Raw genomic sequence first — 18199 nt, forward strand, 5'->3', positions numbered from 1 at the left:
AATTTGTTAATCTTGTCAGTTCATTTGGGGACTTTTCTAATGTTCCTATTCCTTCCCTGTGGGGTTTCTGCCCTCACTTAATTTCTATCACTAGCAATATCAAAACTTCAACATGCAACAGATTTGTTTTGATGTCAGTAATTTGATTAGTTCAATAATTTCTTAAAGGCAGACTACATCTGAATGGTGCCATTGCTGACAAAGCCAGCAATCTGATAATCATTGGGGTAAGAACACAATAGTAGGGAAGGCATACCTTTCATCTTTGTCACTAGAGGGCAGCGAGTCCACTTGCGAGCCTTCTCCAACACTCCTTATTGAGCTCTGATAAAGAGGGGGAAGAATAATTTTGAAATTAGTTATGTGTTAATGTATTAATTTTATTAAAGACTTCTGATATCTCTGAGAACTTTTTGAAATATAATTTAAGAGTCCAAAAAGGTGACTTTTAGACATGAAATTTAGCAAGCTCAAACTATCCCGTGTGCATTCTCAACAGCCATAGTATTCCAGACTTATGTAACATATTCATGTCTTAGATAGTACCAATGCATTTGTTATTAATTGACAGAAATTTCATTAATTTCATTCTTGTTCTGAAAATAATGAGACATCTCAACCTTGACAAATCAAGATCTGTTCAATCTTTACCCAAGCAAAAGCGACAAAATTTTATCAAGAATGTAATACACTTAAGAGACTCGAGGCTACATTTGAACTTTGGATTTTCTCTGCTTTTACCTTTTTGTCTCCAATAGCCAGTTAATTGCCACACATCCAAAATGGAAAGCATCCCCACATACCACGATATTATGAGTTTAAAAAATCAATTTGCAATGAGTACTATAAAAATAAATATATTACTCACAATTCAGGTGTTCTTAAATATTTTCAGCTGAAAATTCTCACGAAAAATGATTTTAAAGTTGGCCAGGGCTCCCACTTAGGGAAAACATTTTGTTTTTATAGATGCATGTGGCATATGGGGAAGATCCGTCGCTTGCATCTACAGCAGTGGTTCTCAACCTTCCTAATGCTGCGACCCTTTAATACAGTTCCTCATGTTGTGGTGACCCCCAACCATAAAATTATTTCCGTTGCTACTTCATAACTGTAATTTTGCTACTGTTATGAATCGTAATGTAAATATCTGATATGCAGGATGTATTTTCATTGCTACAAATTAAACAATTAAAGCATAGTGATTAATCACAAAAACAGTGTGTAATTATATATGTGTTTTCCGATGGTCTTAGGTGACCCTGTGAAAGGGTCGTTCGACCCCCAAAGGGGTCGTGACCCACAGGTTGAGAACCGCTGATCTACAGACACTTACAGCATACAATGGGATAGAGAAGGCAGACTCCAATCCCAAAGTTTCCTAACAAACCACAGAAGCCCTCGCGCCCACACCCACAAACCTCCGGTTTACAGCATCAGTACCTTATCCACCATCTTTGGGTCTTGGTCCCCCTGGATGATTTTCATATATTTCTCCAAAGCATTTTCACCACAAGCAGATTCGTCCTCTATTTCTTCTTGAAGACTCTCTTCTAATTCTTTGTCCATTTCAGTCTTCAAAGATTCTTCAATTATCCGCTGTCAAATAGATGGCCAGCAAAATAGGAAATCACACATTTTAAAAACACAATACTATATATAACTCTGATTCTTTACGTAAAATGTACACACCAGAAAACCTTTTCCTTTTTTTTTTCAATGAAGTCATTGCTACCATCAAAGGGGGACAGACAAGTCATGTAATGAAGGATGGGGTTACTTTGCCTAAAGGGTCTTGTGCTCTAGACCAAATGAACCAGAAGTTCAAGGAACATGATACGGAAGATTAATCTATGTAAGGTCCAACAGGCATGCAAAGCGGCAGTGTAATCCATCTGTCTGGGACCAGAATCCAGACATAGAAGGGCAAAGACAATCAGGAGGGAGGAGGGCAGGGCAGCCTGAGGAAGCCACCTCCCGGGTTTCCTCTGGTCCCAGCCAGCTGACCTGGAAACCCCACTTACACAGGAAAGATCTACAGCAAAGCAGAGTACACCCCCTTTCCAGGTGTGTTTTTAGGACCAGTTGAGAATGCATGCCCACAGGCTTGCAAAACTCCCCTTCTCAGTGGACTGAAGCACATGAGAGGATCGGGATGCCTGTGGCAGGCTTTTTGAAAGTTACCCTACTGCTATGTCTTTAGGGGACACTAAAGACTCACAATAAAGGTGTACCATGCAGAAACTAACATGGAGAACTGAGCTATAACTATTACCCTTTCTTCATCCAGTTTTTCTAGTTCTCTTCGTTCCTTTTCCAAAGCTTTCTGTTCACTCTGTCTTTTATCTTCTCTCTGCTTTTGTTCTTTCAACAGGTTCCATATTCTTTCTTCTTCACTCTCTTCTCTAACTTCTTTCTCATCTCCATCTAAAGGGGCAGAAAATAAAAAGCAGGTAGCTTCCAGCATCAGTTTTTCCAACAAATGCAGGTCTGGTTTGCAGGTGTCCCTGCTCCATTCTCAGTTGACTGTGTTGGCCTGCTGATCCAACTTCATGGTCTCGAAGCCCCCAGCCCCACTCCTGGCATGGCACCTGCCTTTTACTTTACTGAGATGAACACAAGTCACCTTTATCACAAACAACTTCAACTGTCCTCCCCTCCATATCACATTTTTTTTTATCCTCCTTACCCCCTTTCTCCTTCCTCTGCCCTCCCCAAGCCCTGCATTTCTGTCTCCACAATTGGTTATAATCTAACTCCATTTAGGATTCTGCATTAACCATTAGTCCCTAATTTATAACTCTTCTGGACTCCCACAAAGGCACTCAAGCCTCTCCCGCCCAGTACAAAACCAGCACTCCACCCCTTCACCCCCCTAATCATCTCACTGTCATTCCCCACTTCCCCTGGGCTGATCCTTTCTTAGGGTTTCAGCTATTGGCTCTGCCCTGATCATTCCCACGGCTATTTCTCTAGTCCTGATCTCTCCCCCAGCCTCACACCCATGTTTCTGACCAGTTCCCTGCCATCAACACACGAAAATCCCACATCAGCTTCACACCTGAAGTTACCATTCCTGTCCCTTTAATCATGCCTTTCTACACTACATTCACTCAGCCATCAGGGCTTACAGGTTCTAACTCCCCACCTTGCTGCAACTAGAGTCCCTCTCACCATTTACCTAGATAGCTGCGGCTAAAATAACCTAGTCAGTGTGCTCTCCCTGGCATTAGTCTCTGTTCAAGCAACCCACCTTCATCAGTGCCTGTCATTTCCTGAAGAGAAGACCTGGATTTCTATTGCTGTATCTGTTCTGGTGGAGTCCAGACCCACTGTGCTCTGGGCTCTGACAATCTCCTTTTTTCTTTCTGGACTTGCTATAGCACCCTTCTTCTGCACTGGGAACACTGCATCTTAAGCAGCAGACACACTGCTGGCTGAATCCAACTGTACCCTTCCTTGTTCTGTGCTTTGCTTTCACTCTCTCCCTAACCTGACACCCCCTTCCTCCCACCTCTCCCATAAAACCCTAGCCCTGAGCAAGCCCCCACTTAAGTGCCTCCTTCTCAGTGAGGTCCTCCTTATTTCTAAAGTGACAGTTACCTCTCCACCACAACATTCACACAGTATTTTGTACCTGCCTTGTCACAACCATGTATGTCTGTCCTACATCTATTGTTCTGGGCTTTAATTATTTGTCTATTCCCTCTAGCTCAGTGGTTCTCAACCTTGGCTGCACATTAGAATCACCTGGGAATCTTTAAAATCCTGATTTCTGGGCCTCATCCTCCAGAAATTCGGTTTCTTTGTTATGGGGTGAGGCCACAACATGAGTAACAAAGAAACAGAATTTCTGGAGGATGAGACCCAGAAATCAGGATTTTAAAAAGATTCCCAGGTGATTCTAATGTGCAGCCAAGGTTGAGAACCACTGCTCTAACTCAAAGCACAAGTCCCCACGTTTCACAGGTTTAACTCAATGTCAATCCCACAGAGCATTATGCTTGCCTTTCTCCTGCTAAACTTTCCCCCCAGCAATGCTAAGAGACAAACTCACAGGTTCACCAGAGGACTTTAAAGGTTTTTGTTCCAAGTCCCTGTCAGGAATTGAGTTAGTTTTATCAACAGGACAGAGGAAACACATTCTCGGTCTCATAGTCCTGGTTATGAAATTCAAATATCAGAGGAGACAGCTGCTCATTTCCACAGACAGAAATGCAATCTCCTCCTTGCTGCTGGAAGAATGGTTACTCCTAAATGGCATCACTTTATCACATGGAATAGCAACCTCAAAATAGAAACGCTGTTTGGTTGCTTGACTTTAAAAGATAAAGAAAAAAAGGACTACATCATTGCTGAGTATACAGTGATGTACTGCAAAACAAAATCTCGGTCAACAACGGACCACATATATGATGGTGGTCCCATAAGATTATAATGGAGCTGAAAAATCACTGTTGCCTAGTGGTGCAGCCATCACCACATGGTAACGTAACGCAACACATTACTCATGTGTCTGCGGAGATGCTGATGCAAACTAAGCCACTGTGCTACCAGTCATATAACTACGGCTAGTACCTAATACTTGATAATGATAATAAATGGCCATGTCACTGGTTTATGTATTTACTATACTATACATTTTATCATTATTTTATAGTTTTGTCTTTCTACTGATAAAAAAAAGTTTGCTATAAAACAGCATCCCATGTTGTGCGGACAGCATTCTCATATACCTCATGTTTATTACCATGTCACTTGATGGCATCATTTTCTCTTGTGCTTGATTTAATCTTGTGTTTTGTACAGTAGCATGCTGTATAGGCTTGTAGCCAAGGGGCAATAGGCTAGACCCGTGGTTGGCAAACTGCGGCTCGCGAGCCACATGCGGCTCTTATCAATCTATCAACTGCAAAAATGGCCCGTGCCACCTGTTAGCACACGATAAAAACTACCCGCAAACAATGTGTTAATAACAATGTACCTACCTATATAGTTTAAGTTTAAAAAATTTGGCTCTCCAAAGAAATTTCAATCATTGTACTGTTGATATTTGGCTCTGTTGACTGATGAGTTTGCCGACCACTGGGCTAGACCACACAACCTGGGTACACAGGAGGCTGTACCATCTAGGTTTACATAACTGCACTCTGATCTTGGCGCTACGATGAATCCCTGGAGGACACATTTCTCAGACTATATGCCAGCTGTTAAGTGGTGCATGACTGTACTTTGTAGATGCAGAGTAACATACAGAAACCTCTTTGGATGTAAGAGCAAAGAAAAGTAGCATTTCCACTGGGCACCTCAAAGAGAGCAAGTTTCAGACTTTTTCATTTCCCTTTGTACCCAGATGAACAGGGGAAATGATGATATAAGAGAATCTTTCAATCATCAATGTAAACACACTAAGAATAATTTTAAAAGCTATTATTATAATTTACATTACATCTCAGAGGCAGAACACCTATCAACTCGGTTGTTTGCCTTATTGTATTGTTATTTTTATTCCCTGTTCACCCAGGTCTCTGCCAAATGCCTATCACATCCACTCTTGGGTAGCTACTGCCACTACTGGGTACCCATCGGAGGTCCTCGGTGATGGCTGACTGTCCAATTTCCCCACTAGAAGCTCTAGGAAGCAAGGGCTTTGGGTTGGCCCACCTCAGTATGCCCAGTGCCCAGGACACAGAAGGTTCTTGATCAAGTCTCGCTGAATGAGTGTTTTCCAGAATGATTTAGTCTGGAATCAGCAACATCAACCCTTTCAGAGTCTCCTGCTTCATTTAGCAATTCCTCATATCCCTGAGTATGATGACTTAAACCAAGAAACTACTTACAAGAGGCTTTGCACACATAGGTTTTGGGCGTGACAGTCCTGCCCAAACACTGGGAGGACAAGAGGTAGTTTTACTTGAGGAATTTCCTTTCAAGCTTAAGGCTTAAACCCTTCGGTTCAAGGAGAATAGGACCTGGCAGGAGCAAAGCTCTAGTCTCCCCTACCGCTTTCCTCCCTGCGCATCCACACTGGTGAAGGAAGTGGGTAAGCTGGAGAAGCTAAAAGGAAAGAGAAAGTGGGCCAGACAAGTCTGATAAATACTTTTCCTCCAGTATCATCAGTTCTTCTGAAAACTGAAACATAAAGGTTTTCCTGTCCTAATTTTTAAAGTCATGAAGGAAACAAATATTAACATACCAATCACACTGAAGATGTATATGGGTATTAACCACCATTTCACTGTTACACTCTAATTTCTCAAGATGGAATGGTTTTTGCTAAAGTGTCTTAAGCAGAAAGGTAACTGCTCTGTCAGACTTTGGACAAGGAAAACATATTAAAAGCCATTGGCCCGGAAGAATAAATGAGAAGCCTTTCCTTCACAGTTTTCTCCTCTTTACATGTTCAGATTGGGAGTTACTTCAGAAATGTCATTAACATTGCTAACACCCCCGACTAAGACTTTGAATAATTTATGCTCACAGTAACTACTCCCACAATACATGAAATAACTTACAGGGCACAGACTGGTGTTCAGTACCCATCATACTACCTGTAGTTACCACCAAGGAAAACTTACTTGGATACTGAGAGGAGAGAGATCTGTTAGGCAGAGCGGCTGCAGCCATGCCCAAGGAAGACATGTCGCCACCAGGGTGGAGGCCATTCACTTCAAACTGCATTGGCATGTCCGCTGCAACAGCAAGAGAAGGCAGTGCAGTGTAGGAGTAACTCATCGCGTAATGCTCAAGTCTCAACCAAAGCAACCAGGCCAGAACGTTCCCTACAGAATTAATCCTAAAACGTTTCAGCATAACCACTTGCCAATGTATTTGCTTCTCAAAGTGTTCTTAAAGAATTAGATTTGTTTTCAAAACTAGATTCATAACCCAACAGGAAAGTGACAGAAGAATTCACCTGGCTTGCTGACAATTATTTGAACTCCATTTAAATAGCAAGGCATTAATACAATTAAGGTTAGCTGCAAAAAATTTCCAAGTTTTACTAAGGCCTTTCATTTAAGTGTTCAAAATATACTTTGACTTGGTGATGAAGTTCAATGGCGAAATGGTAGGTTACATACAAATATAAAATTTTCCCAGGCTGGAGAGAACCTCAGAGCTAACTGACTCTACATCCCAATTTTGTACTTAAGCAGTAGGCTCCTACAGAACACTCTAAGGCAGGGCCAGAGCCAGGACTCCAGTTTCCAGACAAGGAAGCTAATATACTTTCACCTCCATTCTTTCACTAAGAATGAGTTTTCTACATCTGAAGCAGTCGACAGAATCTGTATAACTTAAAGGAAATAACTTGGCATCTTCATAGTCCATAAAAAGAAATAAAACAAATTCAAAAATCACTTATTTTAAATCTGAAGTAATCCCAAACTTGGCAAATTAAGTGAAGGGTTCACTTATGGGATTAGCTCCAACTTTGAAATTATTCGTTATCCTGAAATTTTAGAAAAATGGAACTCAAATGTACCCTTGAAAATCTTTGATATAAAAACGAAGCAATATATCTTTGTTTTTATCACAAAATACAAATGTCGTAATTTATAACCACTTTGATTTTTATAACAATGGGTATGTTTCACCAAAACTTAAGCTTTCAACATTTTCAACTTTTAAAAAACCAGTACTTAAATTTGAACTTACATTCAAAAGATGATTCAAGTTCCTCATCATCCTTAAAAGATAGTTCGTCCTCATTTGAAAATTCACAGTCTTGTTCAGTTTGTATTTGATAAAGACTAGGTTGGAAAAATAAAATTCATGAGTGTGAAGCTGTAATAGGGTGAAACCAAGAGCACAGGACTATGAAAAGCCTTTGTGACTCTGGAAAAGGCTCTAGAGAATGAACTGTGCTCAGTGAGAATGAGAGCTGCCCTGCACTGGGCACTCTCCACGCACCAGGCATCATTCCCAGCAATCAAGACATTAGCTCGGGCACTCTGCAGAACCACCTTATACTGTGAGGCAGGCACTATCGCCGACACTCTCAATGCTGTTTATTTCTTCAAGAACCACAAAACATTTTTTGAAAAGAACAAATTCTATACAGAATCAACCTGAGTTAGCTGAAGATGCAATACTACAAGCCCTAACTCCCACATGGGTGTCCTGTTTCTCCTCTTGGCTTTATCATGAGAGCGCAATGTAAATACATATACATTACATGCATTAGAACCATGATGGGTACATGCGCCAGTTTTCAACTCTGTACACTGGGACTGAATCGGTATGCAGACAGATGTCCAGCCTGGAGAACAGAACTAAGGAATCAGAGTCTCCTTCCATAAGGATCAGGCACAGACAGGAGTCCCACATGTGACTCAATCCCAGCCTGGGTGACTCACAGCCTAGCTTCTACATACGTCTACTCCATTCTGCTTCAATAGTCAGACCCTACAACCCACTATCAATTCAGAATTTATCTCAATAGACAAATTAGAATTTGCTTTGTTTGGACTTAAATACCAAAATATTTTTAAAGTGTTTTTACTGATTTCAGAGAGAGGAAGGGAGGAGAGAAGGACAGAAACATCAGTGATGAGAATCATTGATCGACTGCTTCCTCACGCCCCCTACCAGAGATCAAGCCCGCAACCCAGGCATGTCTCTGACCAGGAATGGAACCGTGACCTCCTGGTTCATGGGGCAATGCTCAAGCCACACCAGCCAGGCCCAAAATATGTTTAAATGACTTTTCAATGATGCGTGAAACTACTTCACGTTTAAAAATAAACTGAATTTATTTGCTTTTGCAGGTTTTGTATGTTGCTTTTTTATCTCTATACACCAAGTCTATTCATGGAACTATGAAGATGCTTATTGCCACCGTAGTGCACACATCAGGTTTAGCAAACAAAGAGAAATTACTTATTTACTAAGAGGAATTTTCCCGAAGTAATTCAGATTCTCAAAGGTCACACATCATCTTGCAATCTAACTGCAAATTCTACACTCCACGTGGTCCTGAGCGTCACTTTAAAACACCATACAAGCCCTAGCTGGTTTTGCTCAGTAGATAGAGCGTCGGCCAGCGGACTGAAGGGTTGGCCAGCGGACCGAAGGGTCCCGGGTTTGATTCTGGTCAAGGGCACATTCCCGGGTTTCAGGCTCAATCCCAGTAGGGGGTGTGCAGGAGGCAGCCGATCAATGACTCTCTCTCATCATTGATGTTTCTATTTTTTTTCTCTCTCTCCTCCCTTCCTCGCTGAAATCAATAAAAATACATTTTTTAAAAAATAAATAAATAAAACCACCACACAAGTCGGGGCTGAGACCCCATTCAGCTAACCAGACTTGGCTGGGCCAATCAGAACATGGGACTTACTCAGCTTTCTGCTCCGGAGAGCGTGAGAGCGAATGGCAGGAGAGGCTGTGCCTAGACTCAGTTGGTGAAGTCTGGAACATTCTTTCTGGACAAGAACTGGGAAAAGCAACTTGGGATTGGCACAGACCTAAGGGGCAGAAGATATCAGGACAAGAATAAATTACACGGAGAAAAAAAGCTACGTGGTTTCTAAGTTCTATTAGTTTGAAAAGAAATTCTGTTATCTATCCTTGCAAACAGTTGAGTATGATGTATAAAGGGCCTATAGCATTAACGATTCAAGCACCTAAATGAAATTGCAGTGATTACAATAAAATGTATAAAACTAATCAGTAGTAAGGGAAAAGCCATTGTTATTCTCTGAACACAGCTGCATGCCAAGCAAAATGCTGGAACTTGCCACTCTATCGCATTGCTTCCCACACCAATGTTGTGCCATAGGGGAGAAGCTGCTGGTAAGCAGGCAACCACAGGTGCAGTGAGGACACAACTAGAGATTTCTCAGGCCCTGGGTTTTCCGAGGCTCAGCTAAGCATGAGCTTTCTGCTCCTTCCTGCTGTCTAGGGTTCCCTCTTACTCAGATAAGAGGTCCACTGAGGACCATCCAAGTCCTGCAACCCTTTCTGCAAAAGCTTACCTTCCAGATACATTTCACTATCAAGGCATCTTCTAGCAAGAGGCGGGGAGGAAAGGCGTCTGTTAGAGCCTCTGCAGAGCCGTGAGGCTGCATCGCCCAGCGCTTCTACCACGCCGCCTGCACGATTCTTGGGCACAGCTGCTTCCTCTGCAAAAGTACGTCTTCCTGAGGAACCCGAAAGGATGTTCTTGAGAGTTTCTTCCAAGTGCACAGGTGGCAGACTCTTGGATGTTACTGGGCTTCTAGCGGCAGGGTACTGACCAACTCTATCACGGTAATCTAGGAAAGCTTTTTCTAAGCTTTCAGCCTCGCGCTCTAGCTCTTTCATTCTTGCTTTGGTGCTGGCTACAAACTCAATTTCAGAATCTGGAGAGCTACCATCCGTGCTTGCATTTGTATAATTTAAGACCCTTGCTGCAATTGTGTCTGCCATCAGCTGTTCCTGTTTGAGAAGGTTTTTCAAGAGATTCCTGTTTCTTTCATCCTGAGGAGGCCCCATGAACCCGCTGGCAGAGCGAGAGAACACAGCTGTCTTTGGATTGCGGTACACTTCATTCTCTAGGGCTGCAGGTTACACAGAGATAATGTGATGAGTGAGCAGAGAAAATTCAAATATGCTTGAGAATTATTTTTTGAAAAGTGAAAGGAGGTAGTAATAAGAACAAACATGCACACTAAACAGTTTCTGAAGCCATGGTAATACTAATTATTTATTAGCATTTATTGGGAGCTTTTATGTACCAGCTACAGCTTCATGGGCCTTTTTTTAGGCCTTCTTTCTTAATACATAATTATTATTTCACGATCCATAATACACAATCTTAATATCCAGAAAGCTCTGAGAACTTATTCATAATTTATTTGATTGCAAAGCCTAAGCGGACCTGAACTCACTTGGTTGATAAACTTGACCTGAACTGATGCAAACCCTTTCATAATCTCTATTTATTCTACCCAGCAAGGACAGTCATACATTTGACTGCAAACATGGTTCACTAAAGGAACTCCCAGGGCTGTGGCAAAACCACTGTAGGGCCCAAGTTTCAGAAAAGGGTGTGTGGACCTGCAGCCACAACAAGGCTAACAACTCTCCTCCTCCCACATTACAGGTAGGGGCTGAGGCTGGGTCACACAAGTAGTGAGGTGTATAGACGCTGGGACTCCCTAAGCAAAGCCAGTACATGCACAGCCAGTCTTGTGGCTGCTACTCTCCGGCAATGCCTCCAGAGAAGGAATGTGTTTGAAAAGGTTCCATCCTCCAACTATTTTTCATCATTCGAGATCACTGTGATTTCAGCTGTGGGCAGTTTGGCAAATTGAGAGGAAATAAGGAACAGGAAGGAGTAGAAATGAGTAGAGATAAAAACAAAACTAGTGTGGGAGAAGAGAGCAAGAACTGAGAAGGAAAGAAGAGAGGCTCAAGACCAGGAAGTGTGGAAACTAGTTCAACTGCTAACACAGAGAAACTTCCTCTGAGCTTCAAAGCAGCAAAACAGGTAGCTCAGCTTCAGTTATGAAGTAGGAAGGGGCAGATAGCAGCATCCTCATGGAAAACATGCAATAACAACATAATAGCAGTAACCCTTCCGAGTGTCTGATGTGTCCCAGTTAAATGTGCCTAAGGTCAATCAACTAACCTCAAAATCAGGGTGCAAAAACGAAAACATTATATAGAATCAATGTTATGTATGCCAATGTGACAAAAGCCACCCACTTCTCCCATATGCTTACTCATCTCTGAAGGAACATGTAAAACCACTAAAGAGTCAGATTGATCTTATTATCGGGGTAACAAATATGAAAAAGCCTAGGTCCATAATAAATTTGAGGTGCATCACCACACCTTTCTGTTTGGGGTATAAGACTCTCCCAAGCCACAGGGGAACTTATAAAAGCAAGTCACGTTAGCTGATGACCGGTTGGTATTCCTGAAATGGACAGGGAGTTTTACTTCTAAGATGGCATATTTCTATGGCTTTTCCCCTACTGAGAATTACTAAAATTTCAGTAATGATCATTATATTTCCACATACATCAGAAGCTTTACACATACATGTACACATTTATAGGTTAAAAATGTTTCTAACCTGTCTGAGTTTGTTTCAGTTGCAATTTTAAGTCAACCACTTGCATATTTAAGCTCTTTACAGAGGCATCATAATCTAATATCTGGGCCTTCAGCTTTGCAGAATGCTCAATCTGAAAAGATTTAGAGAAGGGAAAGAAATCAATGTAAAAGAAATCCCAGTTCACTTCAAAAGGAACAAATCTTTTATTGGGCTTATTCTCTTTTCCGTTTTGCCCATTCTGAACAGCTTTATGCCTGTAATCCACAGGGCCCTAGAAAACAACAGAGCACAAAAGTTTCCCACCTCCATTTTCACCCATCTCAAAGAACAGCTCTACAGGGCATGAGGCAGACATCAGAGTGTGTCAATAGTTCTAAGTCACAGGGGCAAGAACCAAGAGACACACTAGTGGGCACCACTGGGACTTGGACAATTTTGTATTTATATGAGTTTGCTTTCCTCAGGATTTTATTACTGTTGACTATAGTCATATCACTCGCGCATTTTCTCAGATGAAAAGGATACCTTAGCATAGTGGGGGAGTAATTTTTGATGTTAAAATCAATCTGATTTACAATGGCATGACATATGCCAAGTTTACATGTGTACACAGTGGACTGGCCTGACACCTGGCCAACCAAAGAGCAGTACTCACTTCACTCTGCAGCTGTCTGTGCATAGCTTCCTTGTGGTTTTCAAACTCCTTATGCCCTAACACGATAGTAGCTTCTGCTTCCTTTAACTGTTTCTGTAAATTTACCAGCTCAGGAGATGGCTGAGCTATGCCTAAGAAGGTAAAAAAGCCTAGTGATTATCAACAGTAAGTTTTCTCATTTCACTTAGCAAAAGCAGCTAAGGAGATTTTAAATTGTTCTTTCTCTTTTTTTGTACACATGTAGTTAACAGTATATTAATTCTTTGGAATGGACTGGGTAATCCTGACTCTCAAATTTCAGAATTTAATGCATGCAAATGCAAACTTCACTACTCTTCCTACTCTCATTCCAAGTTTAAAAAAAAATTCTTTCAAATCCTCAAATTAACTTGAAAGCCCACCTCTTTCCTCTACCACCCACAGAAGGCACAGAAGGAGCCCTCCTCAGAACCTGGTGATGACTACCCCTGGGTACAATCTGATCTATCCATCTATCAGCAGCACTTGGGGTCCAAGCAGGCAGCAGATGGAGTTCCCCCATCTCAGTCACAGAAGAAGCCTCTAATAAAGGCTAACTCATGTAGGGTAGCCACAAAAGATGGTGTCGTTCCCTGGGCTAGTTATGGGGCCATGCTGTTAACCCTCCTTGGGACTAGAGCAGTTCTCAACCTGTGGGTCGCAACCTCTTTGGGGGTCGAACGACCTTTTCACAGGGGTCGCCTAAGACCATCAGAAAACACATATATAATTACATATTGTTTTTGTGATTCATCACTATGATTTAATCATGTTCAATTTGTAACCATGAAAATACATCCTGCATATCAGATATTTACATTACGATTCATAACAGTAGCAAAATTACAGTGATGAAGTAGCAACGAAAATAATTTTATGGTTGGGGGTCACCACAACATGAGGAACTGTATTAAAGGGTCGCGGCATTAGGAAGGTTGAGAACTACTGGCCTAGAGGGTCAGGGTGGGAAGAATTCCCAGAAGTGGAGAGAATGAGCTGGCATAGGCACAGAGTGCTGGTGAGAGGCCATCCCGCAAGCCCTGGGATCTTACCTGAGTGAGAGGCACAGGGCCAGCCCACAGCCAATGTACACAGTTTGGGGGGGGGGGGGGATGGCAGGGAGGAGATAACAACCACCTCACCTCACTCTCATCCCTCCTTCCCAGCGTGAGGGTGACCCCACTGGCCAAACCTGAACAGCAGAGGGTGAGGGGAAACTGGTACAGTCCAGAGAGGCAGATTTGTACAGTTTAAAAGTATTTCTTCTTAGTGACACTACTAATATAACAGCAAGCAAAAAGGCAGTAACTTCAAATCGAGAATCTTAAGTGCATAAAATTTTTCTGATTGAAGCCTCCCTTTACAGGTATTACCAAGCAGTTTCATAATACTAAGCTAATACGAATTACAAAGACATGCAAATCAGGAAAAAGACATACAGTTTAAGAGATGCACGTTTTCATTTCTGCTCTCTTCCAGTTGTTGCATAAGTAATTTATTTTGAGCCTGAAGCTCTAGTTTCTCTTCTTTTAGAAATGGATAGTCACTCATCTCTTTCATCTTTTCATTCAGCAGGTGGTTTTGCTTGGTTATTGCCAAGCACTGGGACTTGAGAGACTCAAGCTCAAGCTGGAATTGAAAAAAAAACTTGCATTTTTCAATGAACAGTGACTGCAGTACTGCTTACGCAAAAGCTGGAGGGCTGCTTTAAGCTGGGCATCACAATGTAATTAAGGTCACTGGACAGAAGTCTTATTCTCTGCAGTAAGAAGAGCCTGACTCGGGGGAAATTCATCCAACCTTATACTTATGCAGAATCCTAGCCTACAAAGCAAGTGCTTCTGATTAAGTTAACACCCATTTTCAAGATGCAACTAAAGTCCCAATAGCAATCATAGACTAGCAGTTCTCAAATATGAAAAAGTGAACTGTCACAAACATGCTGTAGGCGCTTTCCTTTTCTTTGTACATCTCATGTTTGCATACAAACGCCTACAAAGTTCTCAAATAAGTCATTGCAGCTGCAAAAATACATTTTATGTGCACAATATATTCAGGTATGTCAAGTTCTAGCTCTGTCCTTCAGATAGCACATGTGATGAACAGAAGGAAAGTAACGCGGCATGTGAAAAACACATTTCATTCTGTTTTAACCTGGAAGATCCCGATGTAACGATAGGAATTTTCACCTTCTGCTGATAGGAAGGGAAGAAGAGGCTGAGGCAGAAACTAAAATGCACTGGCCACCTGCTATGGGTTAGGCATGTAAGTCAGCACACCAAGGAACCTCAAACACCATGCAATGTGGGCAGCACCCCAATGTTAAGGAACTTGTCTGAGGTACACAAGCAGTAAGGGAGAGACACAGGATTCAAGCAGAACTCCAGGCCCCAAAGGATGTACTTCCCACGCTTCCCTAGGAGACTAAGACTGAAAGGAAAATTTAAGTTGGGCCACCACCTTCTTAGTCATATAATAGTCCAGTAACAAGCTAAATTATGTATGACTGACACTAAAATTCCATATACTGCCTAACATCTATTTCAAAAAATAGGCTTAGCAATTACCTCAAGTTCTTTCACACGAGTTGCACAATGATAGAGTTCTTCCTTTTTTGAATTAAGAGCCAACAGCTGCTCTTGCAAAAGCATAGCTTTTTCTGAAAGAGAGAGCCAACCAATTAAACATCATGTTTTTCTAGTGGATACAGAACTCATTTAAGAATTTATGGCCAATGTCAGACCTAATGACCATTATTTCATCATCTAAAATAGCAGGTGTCAGTCCAGGACTGCTGGCTCCTAATCGCGCACCTGCCTGCCTGCCTGCCTGATTGCCCCTAACTGCTTGCCTGTCTGCCTGCCTGAGTGCCCCTAACCACTCTACCTGTCTGCCTGATCGCCCCTAATCATTCTGCATGCCTGCCTGATCACCCCTAACTTCTTGCTGCCTGCCTGATCACCCCTAACCACCTCTGCCTGCCTGCCTGATTGCCCCTAGCTGCTCACCTGCCTGCCTGATCACCCCTAACCACCTCTGCCTCAGCCCCCAATGCCGTGGCTTCAACCAAAAGGATGTCTGGAAGGTCGTTTGGCTGTTCAGTCTAATTAGCATATTATGCTTTTATTATTATAGATGTTCCCTTTCTATTTCTGAACCTCTCCTACATGGGAGAGTCTCTGACTCATGTATGCAAAGTTCCCGTATGTATGTATGTATTAAATTTAGTTATTTTCTCTTGCTAAAAAAAAAAAAAAATAGCAGGTGTCAGAGCCCAAAATCAGAAGGGAAAGAAAGAAATAAGCCCTTTTACCCAACAGGTGACGGAAGTTAGTCCTAACGGTCACATATTTGGTGAGCTTCCTCCTATCACACATACCAACCAGAGTTACACCAGGTTCTCAGAGCCCTCATGCCCAAAGATCTGAATTTCCTTAAACACAAAGATTTGTCTTATGATTTTATAGTCACTATTTTGTCATTTTCACTTCATCTAATACAAGTCTACTATGCAGATATATCATCAAAAATAATTAGCTGACTACATAATGGTACTAATTCCTAAGGAAGTAGCAGCCACACGCTGGGTGTCCTTACAGGTATCCATCAAGTACCCAGCCCTGGTTTACTCCAAGAAGTCCTTTGAAATTTCCACTGAAGTTCAACTTCTTGTCACAGGCAAGTTCCTAGAAATATACTGAGAGGTAAAATACCTAGAGATTGGAAAGTTGAAGTCCTGGGCCAATTCTACAACAGTTCAGGGGGGTTATAGTCAAGTGAAAATATCATGAAGCATGAAAATATATTAGAAGTTAAAGAAATAAGAAACCGGGTCACAGGGGACAGAGAAGTTAAAATAAAATTTTCCGTAAGTAAAAAATGAAGTCTCTCAAGGTAAATACTACAATGAGATATCACTTTGAACCTATCAGAATGGCTATCACCAATAAATCAACAAACAAGTGCTGGCAGGGATGTGGAGAAAGGAAACCCTCATACACTGTTGTTGGGATGCAGACTGGTGCAGCCACAATGAAAAACAGTATGCAGGGTCCTCAGAAAATTAAAAATAGAGCTGTCATATGATCCAGCAATTCTACTTCTTGGCATATAACCCCCAAAAAACCAAAAACACTAATTTGAAAAGATATATGTATGCACCCCTGTCTGTGTTCACTGCATCATTACTAGTAACAGCCAAAATATGGAAGCAACCCAGATGACCATCGATACATGAATGGATAAAGATGTGGTTTATATACTCAATGGAGTATTACTCAGCCACAGAAAAAAATGAAATATTGCCATTTGCAACAATATGGACGGACCTAGAGGGTATTATGGTAAGTGAAGTGAGTCCCAGAGAAAGACAAATACCGTATGATTTAACTTATATGTGGAATCTAAAAAATAAACAAAACAAAAACAGATCCATAAATATAATTAACAAGCTGATGATTGCCAAAAGGGAGGGAGGGAAGGAGGGAGGTAGACGGGAGAAAAAAAAATCCTGAATACCCTACTCTCTCTCAGGTTAAGCGTCATTTTTAATATACCACTTTTCTTGTTTAAAAAATATATATTTTATATTTTGCCCTGGTCTGTGTTGCTCAGTTGGTTAACAGTGGATCGATGTTTCTCTCTCATAGATGTTTCTATCTCTCTGTCTCCCTCCCTTTCTTCCTCTAAATCAATAAAAACATATTTTAAAAAATAAAAAATGTATATAAAGTTGGGTAAAATCCTGCCAGTAAATAACTGACCTTTGTAAATACACAAAAGGTTAAACAGGAAGGTTTGCAAAAACACAGTGAAAAACAATCATTATTTTTTAAATTTTGTAAAATTGAAAGGGCAAAAAATGTATAATTTTGTAGTAACGACTCACCTTTATTCTTTCTGTCTTCTTCAACCAGTTTGTTAGTTTTGGCAATGTAGTCGTCCTTCAGCTCAATTTGATACCTGAGAATGAGAATGACTAAAATGAGTTTCTTGTCACTTTCATGGACAGATTCCTATCAATGTGTGAGCTTCTGTGGCACCAGGCGCCTAAGGGCATGAACATGGCCATACATAGCTTCAAGGTCTCTCAGTACTTAAGGCCAGAGATCCAAATTCTGAATATACAAGGTCCAGTAAAAGCCTGCTGCAATCCTGTAAACTGGGTCCTGAAAACTCATGTTATTATGAGGTTACTAAGAACAATTATTCTACAGTGGTCTGGACTGACACAAGAAAGTAAATTAAGTTAAATTTACACTGATACAACTGACTCTAAATCCCAAAAGATAATAAGTCAGTAACATCCCATCCATCTGCCTCTGCCCCACCAAAAGAACTTTTGCCTCAGCTGGGCACAGTGTTCTGAGCCAACGGTCGCCTTCATGTCTGGGTTAGCAATACTAAAGGCACACTTTCAAGCAGTTTTACTTATCTCCACCAATTGCTACTAGCAGACTTTTTGGTTCAGAGATTGGGGG

General features: G+C 41.5%; 1 protein-coding gene across 8 annotated transcripts in view; it reads right to left on the bottom strand.

The window, feature by feature from the left end:
- The window catches only part of OFD1 (oral-facial-digital syndrome 1), a 36195-nt gene that overhangs the window by 177 nt on the left and 17819 nt on the right, over positions 1-18199 (bottom strand). For 6 of the 8 annotated variants that reach the window (XM_006759072.2, XM_015560877.1, XM_015560881.1 and 3 more), the window contains 12 exons: positions 17608-17681; positions 15287-15378; positions 14159-14348; positions 12702-12832; positions 12065-12176; positions 9978-10541; positions 9341-9467; positions 7660-7754; positions 6579-6692; positions 2276-2427; positions 1444-1599; positions 257-324 (listed from right to left, as the gene is read on the bottom strand). In XM_006759072.2, coding sequence (XP_006759135.1) covers positions 257-324; positions 1444-1599; positions 2276-2427; positions 6579-6692; positions 7660-7754; positions 9341-9467; positions 9978-10541; positions 12065-12176; positions 12702-12832; positions 14159-14348; positions 15287-15378; positions 17608-17681 — 1875 coding nt within the window. The remainder of the gene's footprint in view (positions 1-256; positions 325-1443; positions 1600-2275; positions 2428-6578; positions 6693-7659; positions 7755-9340; positions 9468-9977; positions 10542-12064; positions 12177-12701; positions 12833-14158; positions 14349-15286; positions 15379-17607; positions 17682-18199) is intronic. The other 2 variants (XM_006759074.2, XM_015560880.1) reach the window with 2 other exon arrangements.

Source organism: Myotis davidii, unplaced genomic scaffold, assembly GCF_000327345.1.
Source record: "Myotis davidii unplaced genomic scaffold, ASM32734v1 scaffold216, whole genome shotgun sequence".
Taxonomy (NCBI): domain Eukaryota; kingdom Metazoa; phylum Chordata; class Mammalia; order Chiroptera; family Vespertilionidae; genus Myotis; species Myotis davidii.